The following is a 23,426-nucleotide window of genomic DNA, read 5'->3' as shown; positions in this document are numbered from 1 at the left end:
TAGCCATTTAGGAGGTAGAAGCAGTAAAGCCAGAAATTCAAAGCTGTTTTAGGCCTTGAGGCCAGCCCGGGATACATGGGACCCTTTCTCAAAAAACTGACCACCACAGCTGGAGGGAGGGCTCAGGGGTTAAGAGGACCCAAGTTCAATTCCCAGCACCAATATCAGGCAGCCGGGAGCTGCCATAACTGGAGCTCTGAGGAACATGGCATGCATCTGACCTTATTAGGCACTTGTTCATACACAGACACAGCTGCACAGAGAAACCCTGTCTCAAAAATCAATCAATCAATAAAAATTTAAACATTGATGCAAAATTGCAAATCATTTTAAAAATATTACTCTTATGGGTACTCAAATGTGGAGCTCAAGGGACAACTCTTAGGAGTTGTTTTTCTCCTTGTACCACATGGGACCCAGAGATTAAACTCAGGTCAACAGGCTTGGCTGCAGGCATCTTCACCCTTCACCTGCTGAGCCATCTTATCAGCCCCATCCTTTAAAACAAAAAATGCTGCTGCTGCTTTTTTTTTTTTTTTTTTTTTTTTTTTTTTTTTTTTGAGAAGGATCTCAGGCGGCCACACCTGGTCTAAAACTCCCTGTGTAGCTGAGGAAGACTTTAAATTTCTGCTTCTACCTCCCACATTCTGTGGTTACAGGAATTTCTCATCTCACCCAGCTCAAATTACACCCTTTGAGCAATGTAACTGAAGAAGCTGAAGGCTGGAGGCTGGAAATGTTGCTAACTTGGTAGTTTTTACCTAACATGCACAAACTCCAAAGTCTGGAGGTGTACTGGAAGATCAGTTCAAGGTCATCCTTGACTAGATTGAGAGTTAAGGCCAGCCTGGCTACAGGAGACCCTGTCTCAAAAGAAAAATCTACAGAGACTTAAGAAGCCCATAACCATGTCGTGAGTGTGTAATAGTTACTCAGCTAAATACTTCACACATTCACTAACTTTGCTTCACTCTGGCTCTTCCTGAAACTATTTTTTTAAATAATTTATTTATTTTTACTTACTGTGCATTGATGTTTAGCCTTCATGTATGTCTGTGTGAGGGTGTCAGCTCTTAGAGTTACAGTTGTGAGCCGCCATGTGGGTGCTGGGAATTGAACCCAGGTCCTCTGGAAGAAAAGTCAGTGCTCATAACTGCTGAACCATTTCTCCAGCCCCCTGAAACTATTCTTGTAATGTCACCAAGAATCTATGCTTCAGAGTTATCCTCAGAGAAATGCTACCCAGCAGTGCCTCAAAACTCAAGTTTTGAGTGCCAAGACTCACAGCCAAACATTGGGTGATGTGTAATGAGTCTTGTGAAAAACTGGGAGGAAAGAGAAAAGGACCTGGAGGTGACATGAGCTCCACAAAAACAAGAGAGCCAGGGCCCAGAGGGGCTTGCTGAGACTGAAGCATCAAGGACCCTGCCTGAACTGGACCTAGACCCCCTACAAAGATGTAGCAGATGGGTAGCTTAGGCCTCATGAGGGTCCTCATGTAAGGGAAATGGAGATTGCTTTGGACAGGAACTCATTTGCCAGCTTTTTGATCACTTTCAGTGATCACCAGACAGTTCCTGGTGGGACTGCCTTGCCAGGCCACCAGGAAGAAGGACAGGAGGACAAGATCAGACCTGAGGCAGCCTGATCAGCTGGGCTGGATGGGAAAGGGAGCTCCCTCTAGGAAAAGGGGAGGGGAGAGGGGGGAGGAGAGAAGGTGGAACCGGGAGGGGAGGAGGGATGGGCCACAACAAAGCTGTAAAATGAATGAAAAAAATGTTTAAATGAAGAAGAAGAAGAAGAAGAAGAAGAAGGAAGAAGAAGAAGAAGAAGAAATCTAAGTTTACTTGAATGGAATCCCTAAAGAGGAGGGAAATTCCTGAGGCTGTTGGCAATGATGCTGGTCTGAGTGCTCTCCAATGAATGAGAGCAAAGAGGTAGACCTGGCAATGAAGCCTAAAGCCACTCTTTTTTTTTTTTTTTTTTTTTTTTTTTTTTTTTTGGTAATGTTTAAATCTGCACACATAAATGGATTACCTACTTAATAAGCATATGAAAGCTCAGTGGCTCATGACACAGACAGTCCTTCCTGTACTAACCTGGTTCTATTTCATTATTTCTAGCTATGTTTGTTAAGTTCTAACCATTCACGGAGGGGAGAAATAGGGGTTTTCTTGTGTTGGGTGAGTGAGGGCATTGGGATAAGGTATGTAGCTCTCATTCTTTTGCAATCCTCTGACCTCTGCCCCCTGAGTGCTAGCACTAGGGACATGAGCTACCATGTCCAGCTGGTTCGTGAGTGAAATTCCCTCTTCTCCATTCTTTTGTTGTTTTTTGGCACTCCACATGGATTTTAGGATTGTTTTTTCCTAGTTCTGTAAAGAATGTTATTCGAACATTCATGATGAGAATTGCTTTGAATCTGTAGACTGCTTTTATTAAGATAGCCTTTTTTTTTTCTCTCTCTCTCTCTCTCTCATGGTTCTTTTATTTTTTTGCTGAAAAAAAAAAGGCTTCCTACCTGCAGACCTAGAAGCCTCAGGTTGGCAGAATGAGCTTATCTAGGCACGCTCATGATGTTAAATAGCATTCCTAGGTAGTGATTCTAGACAAATGGTGCTGGCATAGATGGCTCGGAGCAGTAATGGGAAGGGACAGCGAATCATAGCCTTGATGGTGGCTACAGAGAAGTTCCAGGACAGCCAGGGCTATACAGAAAAGAAAGAAAGAAAAAGAAAGACAAACGAAATCAGAGCCTGGAGGCTTGTGAAGGAAAAGAGGTACTAGGAAGAGGAAGAGCCAAAGCCAGGTCCAGATGGCCTTCTCTAGACCACACATCCCAAGAGGGCACAGCACTAGCTTTACCTTACCATCTCAGACAGGGTAAAGGGACCTGCCTAGCGCGCGCTGTGGGAACTACACCACCCAGCATGCAACTGGAAAAGAGTGAGGCCTTCCCGTCCGGACTTGGGCCTCCGGGGAGTTTCATTGACCTCTGAGCTCCCTTCTCACTTCTGCCACCACCCAACTCTTCAGGCCTAGCCTCCCTGTCTTCGAGAGGGAGTGACCTCGAGGGGCGCCGCGAGATGCTCCCTCCTTCCCTTCTCATTGGTCCAGCTCAGCTGTCATTCGGGAGCGGGGAGACGTTTGCTTCCCGATTGGTGAGTTCTGTTTGGCGCCAACTAGAAAAGGGGCGGGGCGCGGGGGGCTCCTAAGTGTGCAGCAATTAACGCTAAGGCCACTTCGGTGGTGAGGGAGGTGAGGGCTTCTCTGCGGGCCGGGCACCGAGCAGGGCGGGAGAGGAGGAGTGAGGAAAGTTAAGCGGGCGGTCGCCCCAAGACCTGGCCCCGCGGAGTTTGTTTGGATTTAATCTTGAGGTTGCAGGCGCCCGCCCGCCTGAGGGCCTCGCGGGGCCGAGAAGGAAGCACCGGTGCCTGTGGCTGGCGCCTGCCGAGTCCCCGACGCTCGCCCGTCCGCGCCGCTGCCCGTGGCCGCCGCGTCTCTGAACCGCGGGATCGTGTTTGTGTTTGACCCGCGGGCGCTGGCGGCGTGGCACGCGGGTGAAGCCGGTGCCAGCGGGGCGGGGCCCGGCGCAGCGGAGGCGGAGGAAGACGGAGCGGGAGTCCGGGCAGGCCCGGCGGCGCCATGGAACTGGGCCCGGAGCCCCCCCACCGCCGCCGCCTGCTCTTCGCTTGCAGCCCCACTCCTGCGCCTCCGCCCACGGGGAAGGTACTCTTTGGCGCGTCAGCTGCTGGCGGACTGTCCCCTGTCACCAACCTGACGGTCACCATGGACCGGCTGGAAGGGCTGGACAGGTGAGAGACCGGCGAGCGATGCCTCAGGCCGCTGGCCTCCGGGCCACCCTCGGGATGACCTAGCAGGAAGCAGGGTTTGTCCGGCTGGTTCTGATGCTCCGATCCGGGACGGCCTGGCCGGGGCCCGCCATGTGCACCCTCCCCCCCGGGCGGAATGTTGGGCGGGAGAGGCCGTTCGGATAGTCCAGGGCTATCCTCAGCCCGAGCCAGACCGGGTGCGGGAGAGGCTTCCTGGCTTGTTCACCCCTTTAGATTTCTCTGTACGCTGTCTCCTTCCGGGAAGCCTTTGTAATCTAGCCCCACGGGAGAAATGGCTCGTCCGAGGGCCCTCACTTCCACTCTTTGCTGTACAGTCGCGCCAGATCTCAGTTTCCTGTGAGCTTTGTTCCTTCTCAACAAAGGGACATGGCATTTTCTTTTCTTGCATTTGTGCAAAATCTGTGCAGCTACTTGGCCAGCACGTTTCTTCTATCTACCTAGGTCTACCTTCTTACAGCTAGTCTCTTTTAGTAACTTTCTGTATCAGAAATCTCCGTGAACTTAGAAGTCCACTAACTGAGCTGCCCTGCACCACTACCACTAAGAAAACACCTTCCGGTATTTTTAGTGAAGTTGCTCTTCCTTCGGTATTGGCCATCTTATTTTCTAAGCGTGCCATAGGACTTTCCCAACCTCTGGAAAGCTGAGCCTCCTGTCCCAGTCACCTTTGCCCTTGCTCCCAGCATAGTACCTAAAACCGAGGCGCTCATTTAAGGAACCAACCCAGCATTTGCCACAGGCGTGTCCTACAGTGTGGCCCAAGGCCAGACTCCTTTCTTTGTTCAAATGCCAGCTGGGGTACTGTGGGTGGCCAAGTGTGAGTGTGGGGTCCTTGCCTTGGTCTGAGAATGATGGTTTGTGGCAGCCTGGCTACTTCATGGCCATCTCCTGCATGTGGCTTTTATAAATTATGTCCCCGAAATTGTTCATGTGGGGGTATTTCTCTTGGTTTCAGTGAGTATGGGAAACCAATGGAGGTGAGAAGCAACAGCAGTCTACAGAGAATGGGCTCCTCTGAATCCACTGACTCAGGTATTTTATCATTATGATTGATGTGTATGTGTGTGCACATGTATTCAGGTCCCTGCCTCAGTCCCTGAAGCTGGAGTTACAGGCCTCTGTGAGCTGCCTAATATGGTTGCTGGGAACTGAATCGGTCCTCTCTACAGGAGCACCAAGTGCCATTAACCACTGGGCCCCTTATTTTTAATTAAAGCAGGGTCTGTGTAGTTCACATTGCCCTCGTGCCTCTTGAGTCCTGTGGTTAAAGGCATGAGCACCATGCCATAGCCCAATCACCCTTCATTCAGTACAGCGCAGAGGTAGCCCAGAGATAGTTTACAAAGAGAAAGTTAGGAGTCAAGTCCTTATTGCTTTTCTTTTTGAAAAGTACTTGTTTTTATTTTGTATGTGTAGACATATTTGCCTGTGTGCCTCTCATGTATGGACCATGTGCCTGCATTTCCTTGAAGGCCAGAAGAGGGTGTGAGATCCCCTCTAACTGGAGTTACAGGCCATGTGGTTGCTGGGAATTGAACTCAGGTCCTCTGTAAGAGCAGTTGTGTTCTTCTGAACCATCTCTCCAGCACTCGGTTTTTTTTAAAGACACGATCTCACTGTGTATAGGAGACTGGCCTCTTGGAATTCATTCCTAGCTGGTTGTATTTTTCATATCTCTAAATTAGTTGTATTTGAAAAAAAAAAATAACTCTAAAAAGTTATGGGTTCTATCCTATCTGAAAAAGCAATTAATCTTGATTTTAATTGGCCTCTTAAATCTTGTTTCTCTGGCTGGAGAGATGGCTCAGAGATTAAGAACACTCTGTTCTTCCAAAGGTCCTGACTTCAATTCCCAGCAACCACATGGTGGCTCATAACCATTTACAGTAAGATCTGGTGTGCAGGCAGAATGTTGTAAAAATAATAAATAAAATCTTTAAAAAAAATCTTGTTTCTCTTGATGGCATTTGCAAATAGGATTCATGGATGTACCTAGAAAAGGTTACTTAACACAATTTGTGTTATTTCCTAAGAATTTTGTTTTATTTTTTAAAGGTTTCTGCCTAGATTCTCCTGGGCCATTGGACAGTAAAGAAAAGTATGTATTCATTGCTTTTAAATTTTAAATTTAGAACAGTATTCTTTAAGTAAGTCTACTGGCACAGGCCTGTAGTCTCAGCTGCTCAGGAGTTAAGGTAAAAGGATAAAAAATTCTGTCTGGGCACTTTAGGAAAACCCAGTGATAGAGTGCTGTGTGGCTGATGTGAGGTACTAGGTAGGTTTAGTCTCCAGATTCGAAGAGAAAGGAAACATGCTCGCTTATATTTGATATGGGATCTTACATTGAAAGCTCTGGCTGGCCTGGAATCAGATCTGCCTGCTTCTGCCTCCTGGGTGCTGAGCTTAAAGGTGTATGCTGTCACTTATGGTCAAAACTTGATAATTTTTGAATGAAGTTCTTCATACAGCTGTTCCTGGAGAGACACTTGGATCCTAGAAACACTGCTGAGAATAAATATATTGTTTTGTTCCAGCAGTTTCCAGGACTTTCCCTCCTTTATTTTAGCTGTAATTTCCCTTGTTCTCCTTTTCGTTAAAACCTTAAATGAATGAATGTATGTATTTTAGTAGACATCAAAGTTCCGTTTTGTTTTTCAATCTAGATACCTAGTGTCTGGGGTGCTCCTGAGACCAGGGAAGCTTTAGATATTCTTGTTTACCCTACAATGAGAATCTGATTCGCCTGTCCTACTCCCCATGCTATTGGCTAAGCGATATGAATCTGCTGATATAAATACCTCTTTATTCTTATATTTGCCTTTTGATCTCATTACAGCCTTGAAATTTCCCTGAGGAGAATAAATTCCCTACCTGTAAGTTCCATTGTCATTTTGAACCAATATCTCTAAACTGCCCCACTAAATGCCAGCTTCCCTACATTTAGGAAGTAGACCTTGGTTTTTCTGCATTCCTGTAAGCACTAAGATGCAGATAGTAAGGCATTACCTAGAGCAACTTCAGCAGTTGCTGCCTATTGTGGACTTTGTCCTCAATCTCAGTTTTATCAAACCAGGAAATGTTCTTTTTAAGCGGATGCTACTAGAGGCTTGTTGGGGCAACCTTGTATGACTGATTACGTGTCAGGCCATTCTGAGTTACAGCAGGGTGGGACCCTGGGCACATGTACTGGTTACCTGCTGCAGTGTGTGGGAAGCTAGCTCTTCCAACCCTCTCTGCGTTTTTTTAAGAATTAAAGTTTTGTCTGGGTGTGATGGTCAGACCTGTAATCCTAGCACTTGGGAGGCTGAGGCAAGAAGCTTATCTCAAGTTCGAGGCCAGCCTGGGCTTCAAAAAAGGAAAAGGAAAACTGAGTTTTTCATTGCTTTTTCTTCTATGAACTCAATTTCTCATTTTCACTTTGACAGCAGAAGCTCTTGGGATGTAGCCCAGCACTAAAGAGGAGCCATTCTGATTCTCTAGACCATGACATCTTTCAGCTCATCGACCAGGATGAAAATAAAGAAAATGTAAGCATAGCATCAACATGGTAACCCAGGGTGGAAGGGAAACCTTTAAGTGTTGGCTGCTTTCAAGTAACATAGCTGGCTACCACTACGTCACAGAAAGGGCACACCTGGCCTTTGTGATGCAGAAGGTTCTGTTAGGCTCCTTTCTAAGTTGTTTTGATTTTGTTGTTGTTGTTGTTTTAAATAAGGTAGCAATTACCTAGTAAGGTTGTTCTAGAAATGAAATAAGATTGCATATGTAGAGAATTTAAGATGGCGCCTGGCAGATAAATGTCGCTGGATTTTAGTAAGTAGCTTTTGTGAGGAGTAATTACATCCATGAGTGGTCTTATCTAAAAGAATCTATTGAAGACTTTCCTTTCACTGCTCCAACTCTAAGGTGACTGTAAGCTCATGAAAGAAAATCTTAGTTGTGCTGCTGGGCCTGCCTAGCAGCACCTTATTTCCCGTGAACACCTCTATCACATATATAAACCCTAGAGTGGTAAACTAAGATCAAAAGTCATGAAGGTCTGTGGGATCTCAGGATATCTGAAATGGTGGCTTTGAGGGTGATGTGGTTTATCCAGAGGTCCATGTCTTCCTACCTGGCTTTCCCTTACAATCTCTAGGTTAAATACAAAACCAATGGCCTGTATGAACATAAATTTTGTTCGGCAACTTTGGAAGGTGTCATGGTATTCTGTAGAAATGGATTTCCTCTTTGTGTGTTTGGAGCAGTTTGTCAGCCTTTGTAATTCCACTGGACCAACTTTCTGGATGCTTTGTTCTAAAGGAATAATAGCACAGGTTAAACAACTTCTTGGAGTTATCTGGCTTCAGGATCTTAAGGCCACCATTTAACCTGTAAGACCTAGTTTCTTTGTGAAATGGGAACGGTCAGGTTGTATTTGGTTAGACAGGCTTGTATTCAGAAAGTACTTGGTAATGTAAAAACTGACATGAGCAGTGACTGCTTTTAGTGCTTAATAACAAGTGCTTATGTACTGTTTAAGATAGGGCACATTTTTATGTGCATGGGTGTTTTGCTTTCCTGTATGTCTGTGCTATGTGTGTGCCTGATGCCTGCAAAGGCCAGAAGAGGATGTCAGATCCCCCAGAATGGATTACTTATGGTTGTAAGCCACCCTATGGGTGGAAAGAATCAAATCTGAGTCTTTCAGAACTGTTCTCACTGGGTGGTGGTGGCACACACCTTTAATCCCAGCTCTTGGGAGGCAGGGGCAGGTGTATCTCTAAGTTCAAGGCCAGCCAGAGCTACACAGAGAAACCCTGTATTCAAAAACAACAATAACAACAAAAAAATAGTGCCATACTCTTTGCTGCTAAGCTATCTCTCTAGCCCCAGCACATTGTAACTGATTTTGTTTAGCGAGCAATACAGACTGCTGTTGGGAGCATGCCGCGGTGCCCATGTGGAAGACAGGCCAACTTTCAGAAGTCTGTTCTTTTCCACCATGCTGGGCTTGGGGATGAAATTCAGATCTTCAGGCTTCTCATCAAGTGTATTTTTCTGCCAAAGCCATCTCACCAGCCCTAGAGCCTGGTTTTCATGGACAGTAGAAAATATATAAAATATATTGTTTTGCAGGAAGCATTTGAATTTAAAAAGCCAATAAGACCTGCATCTCGTGGCTGCCTGAATCCACATGTGCATGAGGAGAGTAAAGATCTCTTCACACACAGGCAGAATTCAGCCCCAGCTCAGATGGTATGTGTTTTGGCTTTCCTCTGGGGAGTTCATTATGGGAAGAGAACTTACAACATGGCGTGTGTGTGTGTTGTGCCAGTATCAACCTTTTAATGCTAAGCCTGTGGTGCATGCCTATAACCCCAGCGCTTGGAAGATAGAGGGAGGAGGACCAGGAGGTCAAAAATAGATCAGTTCTGCCATGACTTAAGGCCAGCCTGGGCTACGTGAAACCCTGTTTCAAAAACAAAAAAGCAAGTTTACTACTACTGCTAGGTGGCTCATGTTAAACCCAGCATTTGGGAGGCGGAGGCCTATGAATTGCTGGCATTTGGCAGATTAGAAAGTTTCAAAGGAGTGTGATTTATTTGTCAAAGGACATGTAAATGGCAGACAAGTTTAGTATGGTTTGAAAATATATCTGAAATTGAATATTTTTGGTGGATTCTTAGGAATCAGAATGCCAAGATTTTCTGTGATTGCTTGATTATTAAAGGCATCTGTAATTATAGTTGCTGAGGGTACAGACTTTAAAAAGTCATTGTTTATCTTACTGGTTTGGCTCTTTTGTTCAGATTTTTTTGTTTGTTTTGTTTTGTTTTTGAGACAGGCCCTCTTAAAGCCCCAGTCTAGCCTCAAATTTGTTATGTAGTCAGAACTAGTCTTGAACTCCTACTGCTCTTACCTCTGGGATTACATATGTTTGCCACCACACACATCCGAGTTAGGGTGTTAAACAGGTGTATGATCTATGTTTGTTTATTGGCTTTCCAAGACAGGGTTTCTCTGTGTAGCCTTGGTTGTCCTGGACCACTTGAACTCACAGAGATCCACCTCAGCCTCTCCTCCGCCTCTCCTCCGACTCCCAGAGTCAGAGTTCTGGGATTGCAGATGTGTGCCACTGTGTCACCCGGCTGATCTTAGTAACCTCTTAAACCTCAGTTTTCTTTTAATTTACAAAAATCAAGGGATTGTTTGGGTATGTTGGACATGTAGTCCCAGGTTCTGCAGGAGCTGAGACAGGATGAACATTTGTGTCTAGGAAGAAATAAGGGATGGCTTAAGTGGGATTATGGTTATAAAGATTTTGTTGTAATGTCTAGGACATAATAATCCCTCATTTTAAAACTGGGCACTATCATTTTAAATCATTTTTATTTTTAATTATGTAGGGTGGGGTAGTATGTGTACATGAGTACAGATGTCTGAGGAGGCCAGAGGCTTAGAATCACATGGAGCTGAAACTACCGGCAGCTGTGAGCTGTCTGAGGTAGCGCTTCTGCAAGAGCAGTATTTGCTATGAACCACTGGCCCTCTCTCTGGCTCAGCTATCATTTTAATCCTCAAGAGCTGAGTTAGAGGCTAAGCTTCCTAGTGTGCACCTGTGATCTCAACATTTGGGAGCTGGAAGAAAGGGTCATAGGTTTTAGCTTAGCCTGAACTGCCCTGTCTCCAGAAATAAAAAAGGAGTAGGCTAGACTTTATAACAGGTTCCCTTTGTTTGCATCTGTCTGAATGGAGTGACATGGGCATTCTTGAACTTTCTTTTGCCTGCTGTTTTGTGATCTCCATAGACACTTGTATTTTCAACAGGTTGTATACTATCATACTACATATGAGTTTAGTTCTCTTTGCAAGAAGAGCTCAGGAGCCAGGGAGTCCAAGCCTCTTCTGAACTCTAAGGGTGCCAGGTTCATACACGGTGCACCTGCATACTGGTTGGTTGGTTGGTTTGTTTTAAGCAGTCCAGCTAAGCAAATCAAAGTGGACTAGAGTTCTTGCTAACTGTGTCTTTCAGCGATCTTCAATTGAAAGTGAATCAGGAAATTTTAGTCCTCTTTTTACACCCCAGTCACCTGTGAAGGCCACTTTGTCTGATGAAGATGATGGCTTCATAGACCTTCTGGATGGAGAGAACCTGAAGGTACCATCTGGGTGTATGTGGGTGTGTGCCTACTCATTCTAATCACCCTGGAGAAGCCTCCTAAATAAATAGTTCCTCAGGGTCTCAGCTGACTGAATGATCATTTATTTTGTAAGAGTTTATTGAGACTCTTCTTTCTGCTTGACTTAGTTCTGTTTCTGGATGGGAGGTGAGATGATACTGGTAAGATCTTTTCTCTTAGCCTGAGGACACTAACCAGGCTTTTAGGAGTAGGGAAGGATGAATGTATTGAGATGCTTCTGGAACTAAGATAGCATAGTGGTAGAGCTTGTGCTTAAGGTATACAAGGCCTTGGGTTCAATCCCTTGTACCAAAAAAAGAGATACTAGCCTGTCCTGGTAGTACATGCCCATAATCTCAGCATTCGGGTGCTGAATAGAAGGATTGCCATAAGCCTCAAGTTCAAGGCCAGGCTCTATTTCCAAAAGAAACAAAACAAAAAACTTCTCAGCAGGCTTGTCTGGCATGTCTTTAGGAGAGTTACACACAAAGCATTTAAATTAATGATGGTCTCTTCTGGGTCCTTTTTCTCCCAGCCCCTCTGTGGGCCCTGCTTTTAAAAAGCCGTTTTTCTCTTCCTCTAGAATGATGAGGAGACCCCATCATGCATGGCAAGCCTCTGGACAGCTCCCCTTGTCATGAGAAGACCTACAAACCTTGTAAGTTATTCTGGTATGTGGAATTCTGAGGTGTTGAACCATTGAACAAAGTAGTCCTTAACTGTGTTGGCTGGAGTAACAGGATTTAGGACCTGGACTTCAGAATAATTGCTATTCATGTGGTCAGACTGTAATCCAAGGTGGACCTGTCTCTTCTGTCCTAAGGGTGATCGGTGTAGGCTGTTTGACTCCCCTCTGCAATGCAGCTCCGGTGGCAGCGCCAGCACTCCCACAGGGCTGAAGAGAGCAGATCGACCCCATGAGGAGTCTTCTCAAGGGAGTACAAAGCGGAGGAAGAGCATGGCCAGTCCTGTGAAAGCAGATAGTCTAGAGCCAGCCCAGGAGGTTAGTTAACTTCTCCTTGGTGTACAGTGATGGCTGTCTTTCTGCTTGATGGTCCTGTCCTTGCCATGCCTTACTACTTTGTTTTTTGAACAGGGACCAGGCTGGCCTTGAACTCAGATCCATCTGCCTCTGCCTCTTGGGTACTTGAGTTAACCCTGAGCGTATATTTCTCAAGTGCTTGGTCATGAAGCCCCATCTTTACTCTAGTTTTCCTATTGATTTTATTGTTTGTTTATTTAGTGTTACATGCCACAGAGCACATGTGGAGGTCAGAATACAACTTGTTCTTAACTGGTTTCGGCATGTTTCACCAAGCAACTCGGGCTAGCCTTACTCGCTGTCTTTTTGTCTTAGCACCCCAACACGGACTTTTGGCAAAAGTTGTTACACCTGTCTGTGTTCTGGTGGCTAGTTTTTGGTTCTGTTTTTTGTTGTTGTGTTGTTTTGTTTTAGGATCAAACTCGCTAGTGGCCTGGGCTGCCCTTAAGCTATATAGTTGAGCTTTGAGCGTTTCCTCTGCCTCCCTAGTGCTGGAATCACAAACCATGCCCTGGTTTTCATTTGGGTTTAAAATTTTATTGGTCTTCTTAAATGCTTGTGTGTGTGTGTGTGTGTGTGAACCTGTTTATACAATAGAATGGTTCTACCTTCAGATATTACTAAACAAAGGATATATCTGATAGTGTCCATTAAGGCAGAAACTACAGCCCAGGTTGACTTTAAACTAAAGATCCTTCTATCTTAATATCCTGACGCCAGGGCCCATGGTTCCTTACTCATTCATTCAGTTTTGAGAAAAGGTCTCACTCTTCAGCCCTGGCCTCAAATTCATTGTTTCTCAAGTGCTGGCATGGATGTATATACCACCACAAGCAGCTTCTTTTTTCTTTTTCGAGTACAGGTGCATGCCATAGCAAATATGTATAGGTCACATATTAGCTTTCAGTAATCTGTTCTCTCCTTCCACCAGATGGTTCTTGGGAATCAAATTTAGGTCATCTGGCTTGGCGGTGGTCACCTTTAACCACTGAATTATCTTACTGATGGCCTTGTAGTGGTGGCTTATTCTTCTTTTTCTTCAAACATTTATTTGTTTATTGTGTGGTGTTCTGTCTACATGTGTGCCTACACGCCAGAGAGGGCACCAGATCGCATTATAGATGATTATGAGCCACCATGTGGTTGCTGGGAATTGAACTCAGGACCTTAGGGAGAACAACCAGTGCTCTTAGCCTCTGAGCCGTCTCTCTAGCCTGGTCTTGTGGCTTCTTTTAATGGGAAATCAGGTTTACAGAAAGTACTGTGTCCTCTAAGGGTATAATGATGATCTTCTAAGTTTTTGTTGTTACTGTTTTTGGTTTTTCAAGACAGGGTTTCTCTGTGTAGCTTTGGCTGTACTGGAACTCCCTCTGTAGACCAGTCTGGCCTCTGCCTCCCCAGTACTGGGATTTAAAGGCATGGGTCACCATGCCTAGCACTTCTTTTTAACTCCTTATTTAAAGAAAAAAAAAAAAAAGAGTTAAGATACCGTCAAAGACTGCTGTGTGGCTATGTCTGTCAACTCTAATCTGACAGCTTGGGCCTTGGAAAGAATCTTAATGTGCTTACTCACCTCCACCTCCTTTTTTAAAATACTATTTTTGTGTGAGACCTGTGTCTGCCGTGGCTTGTGTAGAGGTTAGAGGACAATTCTCCAGCATTGATTGGCTCTCTTCCACCATGGGTCCCCAGGATTGTTGTTGGGCACATATAAGTGCTTTTACCCTCTGAGTCACCTCAACTGGCCTCACAGTATCTTTGAAAGATTTACTACTCTGTCCTGGAAGAGGGAAAGGAGAAGCATAAAAGAAATGGTTAGTTTAAGGTCCCAGTCTCCTTTAGAGATACAAATGTTCAGGTTGCCTCTAGATTAGCAGTACACAGTGGTTCCTTGTGTAGCTGTTCAGCAGTGCCAGGCCAGCCTGCAGGAAGAAAGCCCAGCTCACAGAAGGCTATTCATTTAGAAGCAATCCAAAGGATCTTTACAACTTAAATTTGTGTTCTTTCACAAAAACTTCCTTATCAGAAGTTCAGGGTTCTGTTGATAAGGTAATTATTTTATTTTGTGAGACACATGACAGTGATCTTCTGTGTTGATGTCAGGTCATGTTTTGTCTCTTGTTTTAAGGCAGATTCTTGCCATGTAGCCCTGGCTAGGCTCAAAATTGTGGTGGTCCTTCTGCTTCTGGGATTACTATGTATCTCTTGATATCTGCTCAATAGTTTTCATTATGAACAATAAAAAAGGAAAGGATCTGGGTGTGTTGACGTGCCTGATTCTGAGTTTGAGGCACACTTGATATACATTAGCACATTCCAGTCCAGCCAGAGATGCATGGTGACGCTGTCTCCAGAACAGAATAAAGGGGCTTTTTAGAGAAAGTCAGCTAGTTAATGAATAGTAGGGGCCTGTCTTTCCTTCTGATTCAGTCACATTACAAAGTCCTCTACTCAAGCATTTATATTTCAGTTTCCTCCTTTTGGCATAGTCAAGGTAAATATTTTTAGGAGTTTTAGTCAAAACCCTGGTCTCACTCTCTACCTTTGATTTGTTACAGCTTCTACACCAGTCTTTATCCCTGACATCTTCCCCCAAAGGAACCATTGAGAACATTTTGGACAGTGACCCAAGAGACCTTATAGGGGATTTCTCCAAGGTAATTGCAAGCAGACTTACCCTAGTTGTGTGGTACGGCAAGGTGGTGGGGACAGCTAGCCTTTCTAAGCTGCCCTGCTTAGCCTTTCTCAAGGTGGGTCTTTGGGTACCTCCAAAGGAACAATTTAAAGTTAACAATAAGGAACAAGTTGAACTTCTCATGATGGAGTACATGTTGGTCTTCGAGACTGTTGCTAGCTCAGTGGTTTCCTGTACGGTTACCCACCTTCACTGTAACCCACAGTGCAGGTTTTCTGGGAACCAGGCTTCTGGGTATAGATAATATAGTATGCTTATACAGCCACTCTTTTGAGTGGTTGTGTTGAAACAATGTCTTAGAAGGTCCAGATTGGACCCTAAACTGTTCCAAATGTTCAGAGGTATGGCATGGAGGGAGTGGGCCTTTAAGGAAGTTGTAGTGACCTAATGTGAGTTGAAAGCAACTGGCTGTAAAAAGTAGGATCTGGGCAAGTCTGAGCCTAAACTGTTGGTAGGTCTGTCAGCAGATGGTTTTTCAAAGAACAAGCAGCTGGACGTGATGGATGGCACATACCCTTAATCCCCGCACTTGTGAGGCAGAGGCAGACATACTGAGTTCCAAGACAGTGGGACTCTGTAGAGAGATCCTGCCTCAATAAATAAATAAATAAATAAACTCTGTAGAGAGATCCTGTCTCAATAAATAAATAAATAAATAAATAAATAAATAAAGAAATGGATGAATAAATGAATGAATAAATAAATAAATAAAGAACAAAAGAAAAGAAAGAGCAGGGAGCTTGAGGAGGAGAACAAGGAAAGCCCCCTTGTGTTACCTTCAACTTGAGTTGAAGCTCTAAGTAGCACTGATGTGTGTGTGTGTGTTTGGGTTTTGTTGTTGTTTGTTTGTTTTTGAGACAGGGTTTCTCTGTAGCCTTGGCTCTCCTGGCTTTGTAGACCAGGCTGGCCTCAGCTCACAACAACCTGCTTGCCTCTGCCTCCCTGAGTGATGGGATTAAAGACCTGCACCACCACACCTGGCTGTGTTCCTTTTTCTTCTTATGTATGTATGTATGTATGTGCGTGTTGTATCTGCAGATACACCTGCATGCCAGAAGAGGGATTCAGATCCCAGTGTAGATGGCTGTGAGCTACCATGTGGTTGCTGGGAATTGAAATCAGGACATCTGGAAGAGCAGACAGTGCTCTTAACAGCTGAGCCATCTTTCCAGCCCTGTGTTCTTCTTTCTTTCTTTAAAATTTATTTATTTTTATCTGTTCATTGGTATATTGCCTGTATGTATGTCTGTGGGTGTCAGATCTTGGAGTTACAGACAGTTGTGAGTGCCATGTGGGTTCTAGGAATTGAATCTGGGTCCTCTGGAGGAGCACTTAGTGCTCTTAACCATCTCTCCAGCCAGTGTTCCTCTTTCTTTAGGCTGGGCCAAGGTTGTTCTTCCATTGTCACCACCTAACACCATACTGGGCAACCAGGTGCTCATCAGAACAAACTGTTACACCTCCAAGACAGGGTCTCGCTTTTTAGTCCAGGCGACCTCAGATGCAGTCTCCTGCCTTGGCCTCCCAGTGTTGGGGTTACAGTATATAGTGCCTCGCCCATTCCCTCATTGTGTTTTTTGTTACAGTCTCATATCCCAACTTTGCCCAAACTCACACTCAGGCTCAGGATGATCTTGAACTCATGATCCTCCCAAAGGCTGCTGTTACAGACTTGAGCCAATCTGAGTATTCAGCAGGGATGGGTGGATCTCTGAGTTTGAGGCCTGCCTGGTCTACAGAGTGAATTCTAGGACAGCTAGGACTACACAGAGAAACCCTGTCTTGAAAAACAGAAACAGGAGAAAGAGGAAATCACCAGTGATTTCTGTGTTCAAATCTAGCCTCATGATTACTAGTTATAAGCCAGCCTGGCCTATACATGTAATAAGACTCTGTCTCAGAGGCCAAGCATAGTGCCTTACTCCTTTAATCCCGGAGCAGATATATCTCTTGAGTTTGGAGCTAGACTGGTCTACATAATGAGACCATATCTCGTCAAACAATAACAACTAAATATCCAGATGTTAGCTGGGTATATAGAAAGGTAATTAGCATGTACTATTCACTTATGTTTGTTTCTGAGTTTCTTTTCTGAGCTGTTTCCTACCACCTGTACAGCAGGGTAAACTTTACATTTATATGCTTTCACATTCCCCTAAATATCTTCTGTTCTGTTTCCTTCTTTTAAAGGGTTATCTATTTCATACAGTCTCTGGGAAGCATCAGGATTTAAAATATATTTCTCCAGAAATTGTAAGTCATGTTTGTGGAACCCACTGCACTTGGGGAGTTGAAATCTTGTTACCTGATAGCCAACATTTACACCCTCCCCCCTTTCTCTTCATAGATGGCATCTGTTTTGAATGGCAAGTTTGCCAATCTCATTAAAGAATTTGTTATCATTGACTGCCGATACCCATATGAATATGAAGGAGGTCACATCAAGGTTCGAGCTTTTGTGGTTTTTTTGTTTTGTTTTTAAGATTTATTTTTATCTACATTGATGTTTTGCTTAATGTATATCTGTGTGAAGTACCAGATCTTCTGAAAATGGAATTCCAGACAGTTGTGAGCTGCCATGTGGGTGCTGGAAATTGAACCAGGGTCCTCTGGAAGAACAGACAGTGCTCTTAACCTGAATCATCTCTCCAGCCCAACGTTCAGATTCTTGAGACTTGCTGTCTTGGGAGGCTTAGAGGTAGGGGTGGTGACACTTCTCAGCTCGTGTGAGGATTTAAAATGCACCCGTAGATGTGAACTGAATGAATATTCCCACTAGTTCCGCTGCACTCTCTCATACTACCCCAGAAATGTTGGCGATTCTAGGGGACATACCTGATGTCTAAGCTATTCACTGGGTCCACAAAGGCTTCCATAGCATTTGAGATGCTTAAAAATGAATGTCTGAGCGCGTGAGGGCTTCTGACTAGAAGAAGCTAGTCTGGCAGCATGTCCTGATGTCTGTCCCGGGCCTCTGCTGTTCGGTCACGGCTCCTACCTTGGGGAGTGATGTGTGAGAACACGTATTAGTCACACCGCTTGAGTGCACCTTTTAAAGCAGTGTTGGAATGTGAGGGTGGCCTCTAACTTCATGAAGTAACGTTTAGAGTTTCTAGTTCTCATGTGTCGCTGAATGGCCAAAGATATACAGAGAGCCTCCTTGAGGTACCAAAGGCAAATGCTCTACTGTACCGCTGTGCCGTGAGGCCTGCAGAGTCACAAAGTGGTGTCAGGAGCTGCGTCCCTTGCTGAGGGACCTTCAGGTGTAGTTCAGCAGGTGCTCAGCATGTCTGCTGTCTCCGCAGGGTGCTGTGAACTTGCACATGGAAGAAGAGGTTGAGGACTTCTTACTCAAGAAACCTATTGTACCTACTGATGGCAAGCGCGTCATTGTCGTATTTCACTGTGAATTTTCTTCTGAAAGAGGCCCTCGCATGTGAGTACTACAAAGAGTAAGGTTTTTGGGCAGAGGCTTCATGATAGAGAGTAGTAGTGTGCTTTTTCACTAGGGGCGTATCATAATCATACCATGGCAACCATCCTGTTGTGCACATCATAAACTCCTCCAGTGCCTAAGTCTACATATTACATTGTAACCAGGTCTTTGTAAAAACTGAAACTCCTCAGGGACTGTCTCTGACATGAACTCAGTGGCTGGCTCTAAGACCTCCCCACCCTCGAGGGAGGAGTAGCCTTGCTAGGCCACCAAGGAGGACATGGCAGCCAGTCCTAAAGAGACCTGACAAGCTAGGGTCAGATGGAAGGGGAGGAGGACCTCCCCTATCAGTGGACTGGGGGATGGGCATGGGAAGAGATGAGGGAGGGAGGGTGGGAATGTGGGAGGGGGCTACAACTGGGATAAAAAGTAAGTAAATAAACTGTAATTAATACAAAAAATTTTAATAAAAAATACATCACCAAAAAAAATCAGTTATTTCTTTAAAAAATAAATAAATAAAACCCATCAAATCCCTGGCTTCTCAAATGGGGGGGGAACTATAACTCCCTTTATTACATAGTTTTTCTTCATTGTACTTATCCAGTGGTTTGTCTTGCAAACAGCCCCTTTGTTGTTTGTTTGTTGTTTAAAGATTTAATTATGTATACAGTGTTCTGTATGTATGTATGCCTGTGTGCCAGAAGAGGGCGTGGTCTTATAGATGGCTGTGAGCCACCATGTGATTGTTGAGAATTGAACTCAGGACCTTTGGAAGAGCAGTCAGTGCCCTTAACCTCTGAGCCAGCTCTCCAGCCCTTGTTTATTGTTTTGTCTCTCAAAAGGGGGCTTTTCTTTGTAGCCTTGGCTGTCCTGGAACTCAGTCTGTAGATCAGGCTGGCCTCAAACTCAGAGATCGAGTCCTGGGATTTAGGTTTGTGGCACCACCACTCTGTCAAATGCTTTTTTTTTTTTTTTTTTTTTTTTTTTTTGACTGTGTATTTGCCATGCCATATTGTGTGCGTAGACTTCAGAAGACAGCGTGAGGGAACTATTTTTATTTTATTTTTATTATGTATTCAATATTGTGCCTGCACACCAGAAGAAGCCACCAGATCTCATTATAGATGGTTGGGAGTCGCCATGTGGTTGCTGGGAATTGAACTCATGGTCTCTGGAAGAACAGCCTGAGTTCTTAACCACCAAGCCATTTCCCCAGCCCTAGGAAGTCTTTTCTACCATGTGGATCTCTGGGATCAAACTCAGGTTATAAAGCATCTTTACCCAGTCCCAAACAGATTTCTTTGCATATGTGTGGGGAGGGGAGGAGGGTTTCAGGATAGGGTTTCTCTACGTAGCCCTGGATGCCCAGGAGTTTGCGCTATAGACTAGACTGGCTGTGAACTGAGATCCACCTGCCTCTGCCCCAGAGGCTTGGGAGTAAAGGCCTGTGTACTGCTGCCTAGTCAAAATTCATTTCTTGAATGTCGTTTATGGGCTTAACCTTGAAATTTCCGGTGAAAATGATTTCCAGGCTTCTCATTGATGATACAGTGTCAACTTTATAATATCACCATGGGTTCAGCCTCTGTTCCCAAATGACTATTTGTCCTTTATATTGATTTAGACATTGGTTCCCCCCACTGTATTTCTATTTATTGGTCTCATATAACATCCTTTAAACTCCAAGCAGTTGTTTCTTAAAGATTTTTTTTTTTATGTATTCAGTTTTCTGCATGCATGTATGCCCACATGCCAGAAGAGGGCACCAGATCTCATTATTGATAGTTGTGAGCCACCATGTGGTTGCTAGGAATTGAGCTCAGGATCTTTTGAAGAGCAGCCAGTGCTCTTAACCTCTGAGCCATCTCTCCAGTCCCCAGCAGTACATGTCTTATCCCAGCCATGGGAAAACTAAGGCAAAAGGATCAGGAGTTCAAGGCCAGTGTAAGCTACATGAAACCCTGTCTCAAAAAAACAAACTGACAGGCTAGGAGTATGGCTCAGGTCAGATAAAGCACTTCCCTAGTATTTGTGAGGCCCTGGGTTCAAGGCCAGAGGTGATGGCATTCAGGTAAAGACAGGTGGATCTCTGAGAATTCAAGGGCAGTCTGGATTACACAGTAACATAGTCAGATCCTGTCTCTCACAAAAACAAACAAAAAAACCCAGCCTGACTTCACATAGGAGAAGGTAACATGAGGAGGACCTGAATATGCAAACATGAATGGAAGTGGCAGGGCTTGCTTCCCAGCCTTGGATTCTTCATATGTAGATGCTCTTCTAAGTGTTTGAACATAACATTATCAATATGCTACAATCCAAACCCTACCTCCAGAGGTGAGAGGAGACAAATACTTAGAATTATGCAAAATGTTCTGAAGACAATAAAATGGTCAAAGGTGGAAGCTCCTGCACAGAAGAGCAAGGAGGCTAGAGTGGGGTGGCTGACATGCTGTGGGGGACAGCACATGTTGTAGGACACTGAAAACTACAGCTGTACACAGGTTTGGGCAGAGTGGAATGGCGAGACAGGAGCTTTCATTACTCCCAGCATGGGATTCTACTCTCAGGAAGTAGAAGGCCTCACCTATTTAAAGGTGAGCAGGCCTAAGAAGGAAGAATTCTGTTTGGGTAAGAGCTGAGTGAGGAGACCATGGGAAGGAGTGGAGAGCCAGCTGGCTCAGAGCTAGAGTTTCAGGAGAGGTGGAAGGAGCGCCTGGTCCACCACCTGTTACTACTGACTGTTGTCACCTGTTCACTCCTGAAGGGAGTGGCCTGACTTCATTCATTCATCCCTCTTTACTAGGTGCCGGTATGTGAGAGAAAGAGATAGGCTTGGCAATGAATACCCCAAACTCCACTACCCTGAGCTGTATGTCCTGAAGGGAGGATACAAGGAGTTCTTTCTCAAATGCCAGGTGAGACGTCTGAGCATGTCTCCACATTTCCATGCTGGACCAATGGGTCAGTTGTAGCTGCTGCTTGCCAGGGGTATGGGGACAAGATAAGCCTCTGCTAAGCACCAGGCTCCTGTAGAGCTTGTTGGCCCTTGCTTGTTGCCTCTCCCTTGTAGCTCTAGGAAAGGAGGAAGCCAGATGGTGTGAGGCAGGCATGACTTGACTTTGTCCTCTCGTGTTCCTTTAGTCTTACTGTGAGCCCCCCAGCTACCGACCAATGCACCATGAAGACTTTAAAGAAGACTTGAAGAAGTTCCGTACCAAGAGCCGGACCTGGGCGGGGGAAAAGAGCAAAAGAGAGATGTACAGTCGCCTGAAGAAGCTCTGAAGCCATGTGATAGAGCCTGAGCTTCCCTCTGCCCCTTCCCTCTCCCCTTTGCTGCAGAGCAGTAAGCAAAGGGCCTGGCTGGCTGCGCAGTACGTGGAGAAAGACCTGGGGTTTCCACGCCTTGAACCTGTCTCCTACGCCTCCAGGTTGGAGAGCCCAGGGCACCCACTGTTACACTCTTTCGTCCTTTAAGACTCCTTCCTGTCAGGACTGCGCCAAAGCTGGGCACACCACAGACTGGAGGGTGTGCTCTGGAGCACCGCATCAAGTTGCTCTGACTGAGCATCCCCTGAAGAAGTAGCTGGGGCCTATTGGGCAGACCCTGGCCCTGTCATGAGGGGAGAGAAGCGACCGAAGTGCTGCTGGCCAAACACCAAAGATAGGCTGGAAGGGAAAGGTTCTCATGGATGACCCATGACTTTAATTTATTCAGCTTCATCAATTATTTTATTGTTTTTTAAATTCCTCAAGACTTTTACTTTACTGCTTCATTAAGTCAAAATACTGCCATTCTAGGTAGAGTTTTATCATCCTAGGAACTACCTCCACTTTAAAAAAAAAAAAATGGGGCAGGGATTAGAAAAGGCAAACCTGTTAAATTGTGAACAGCGCTAGGAGCTCAGTCACCCCTAGGAGGCGCTGTGGACTGGGATTGCTGCTACTCAAAGTCAAGGACTGAGATGCTGGTAAGAGCCTGCACCAGATCCAGGCTTGGCTACAGGACATAAGCTAACCTTCCCAGACCTACCTCTGTCCTTTGTGGTGTCCTTGGGGGAAAGTTGAGTTCTCACTTCTCGCCCCAGATCCCCATGCCAGTGGCTGGTGTAGGAGTCGTAGGAACGCACTTCAGCAGCTTTCACCAGGCCACCCCTGGTCAGGACCAGATCGCTGCAGCGTAGATACCCCAGGGTCTGAGTGGAGTCCACAGGGTAAGGGAGCATGCCCACTGAATGTCATTGAAAAAAAAAAAAAAGTCAGGAGTCGAGTATCAAATCAGTGTTGGATGGGCACCCAAGGGAGAGAAGGGGGCAGAAGCCCAGGCCATTAGGTGGAAAAGTGGGTCCTGGCCTGCAGATTACTGTAGGATTCTCAGGAGGGAGTGGTAAATTGTGAAGTAAAATGTTCTGGGTTTATCATGTTTTAATTTGAGGGACAGGGAGTGATGAATCACACCAGTTACCCCCTTATCTAACCCCGTGGAAATGAGGCTCTTGGGACACCTCCCTTCTGAGGAGCTGGGCTGCTCTGACTGCGCAGCCTGTCCTTCAATACCTTCAGGCAGCAGCCTCCTTGCCATCTTTGCTCCATGGGGGTATGGCCAGGTTTTCCTTAGGGAAGGTCTCCCCTCTTACCTCTGCTTTCTATTCTGGGGGTGGGGAGGGAATCAGTGATATTGAAGATGGATAGTTGCTTTGTTATGGGTTTGAGTTGCATTTGGCTATAAAACAAATCTTGTTGGAAAATACGTGGAGAGCAAGGGAATGAGCAGCTTCTTCCCCAGTGTGTTGATGAGTCCCGGTTGGTTTCTGGTTTGTAGAGCTTCTGTTAGGTGAATGCCTTGAAGAGCGGCTTTTGGATTGTGCCAGCTTAGCCAGCATTTGACCAACTGTTGCAGGCTCTGCAAATAAAAGTGATCTTGAACCCATGTTCTCTGCCTGGTTCCTGATACACTCAGATAGTTTCTTTTGCCTTCAGGCTTCCAGAGTCACCTAACTAAAACTAAGGCAGCCATATTTCCTCAAGAGGATAAATTACAGTTTTGGCCAGCTGGTGGTGCATGCCTTTAATTAATCCCAGCACTTGGGAAGCAGAGGCAGGTGGATCTCTGCACTCGGGGTCAGCCTGGTCTACAGGGAAAGTTCCAGGATGTCCAGGACTCTACAGAGAAACCTTGTCTTGCAAAAAAAGAAGTTTTCAGGAATGGCTGAAACCCCAGTTACCATGCTCA

At 45.3% G+C, this 23,426-nt stretch overlaps 1 protein-coding gene across 5 annotated transcripts; it reads left to right on the top strand.

Annotated features, from left to right (window-relative positions):
- Positions 1-3,017: 3,017 nt before the first annotated feature.
- On the top strand, positions 3,018-23,123 carry Cdc25a (cell division cycle 25A). Of its 5 annotated transcripts, XM_021663498.2 has the most exons (16): positions 3,018-3,161; positions 3,385-3,815; positions 4,810-4,886; positions 5,910-5,952; positions 6,691-6,727; positions 7,280-7,381; positions 8,973-9,092; positions 10,870-10,995; positions 11,601-11,675; positions 11,841-12,020; positions 14,618-14,716; positions 16,945-17,007; positions 17,102-17,200; positions 18,060-18,190; positions 21,000-21,111; positions 21,338-23,123. In XM_021663498.2, the coding sequence occupies exons 2-16, from the start codon at positions 3,646-3,648 to the stop codon at positions 21,476-21,478; spliced, it is 1,575 nt and encodes a 524-aa protein (XP_021519173.1). In that variant the 5' UTR covers positions 3,018-3,161; positions 3,385-3,645; the 3' UTR covers positions 21,479-23,123. The 5 variants fall into 5 exon arrangements, with proteins under 5 accessions (XP_021519173.1, XP_060241214.1, XP_021519183.1 ...); XM_021663508.2 differs by lacking the exon at positions 3,018-3,161 and having other exon boundaries at positions 3,207-3,815; positions 7,283-7,381; XM_060385231.1 differs by lacking the exons at positions 3,018-3,161; positions 21,000-21,111 and having other exon boundaries at positions 3,203-3,815; positions 21,338-21,398.
- Positions 23,124-23,426: the final 303 nt, after the last annotated feature.

The sequence above is a fragment of the Meriones unguiculatus genome, chromosome 6, assembly GCF_030254825.1.
Source record: "Meriones unguiculatus strain TT.TT164.6M chromosome 6, Bangor_MerUng_6.1, whole genome shotgun sequence".
NCBI lineage: Eukaryota > Metazoa > Chordata > Mammalia > Rodentia > Muridae > Meriones > Meriones unguiculatus.
Note: the sequence above shows the minus strand (reverse complement) of the source record. Positions and strands in the feature narration are given on the sequence as shown.

What these genes read in the sequence shown, in the direction of transcription:
- Cdc25a (XM_021663498.2), top strand. Translation starts at nt 3,646, where the DNA reads ATGGAACTGGGCCCGGAGCCCCCCCACCGCCGCCGCCTGCTCTTCGCT. An exon ending in AGGATGAAAATAAAGAAAAT is followed by an intron (nt 7,382 to 8,972) that starts GTAAGCATAGCA and finishes ATTGTTTTGCAG; the next exon opens with GAAGCATTTGAATTTAAAAA. An exon ending in TGAGAAGACCTACAAACCTT is followed by an intron (nt 11,676 to 11,840) that starts GTAAGTTATTCT and finishes TTCTGTCCTAAG; the next exon opens with GGTGATCGGTGTAGGCTGTT.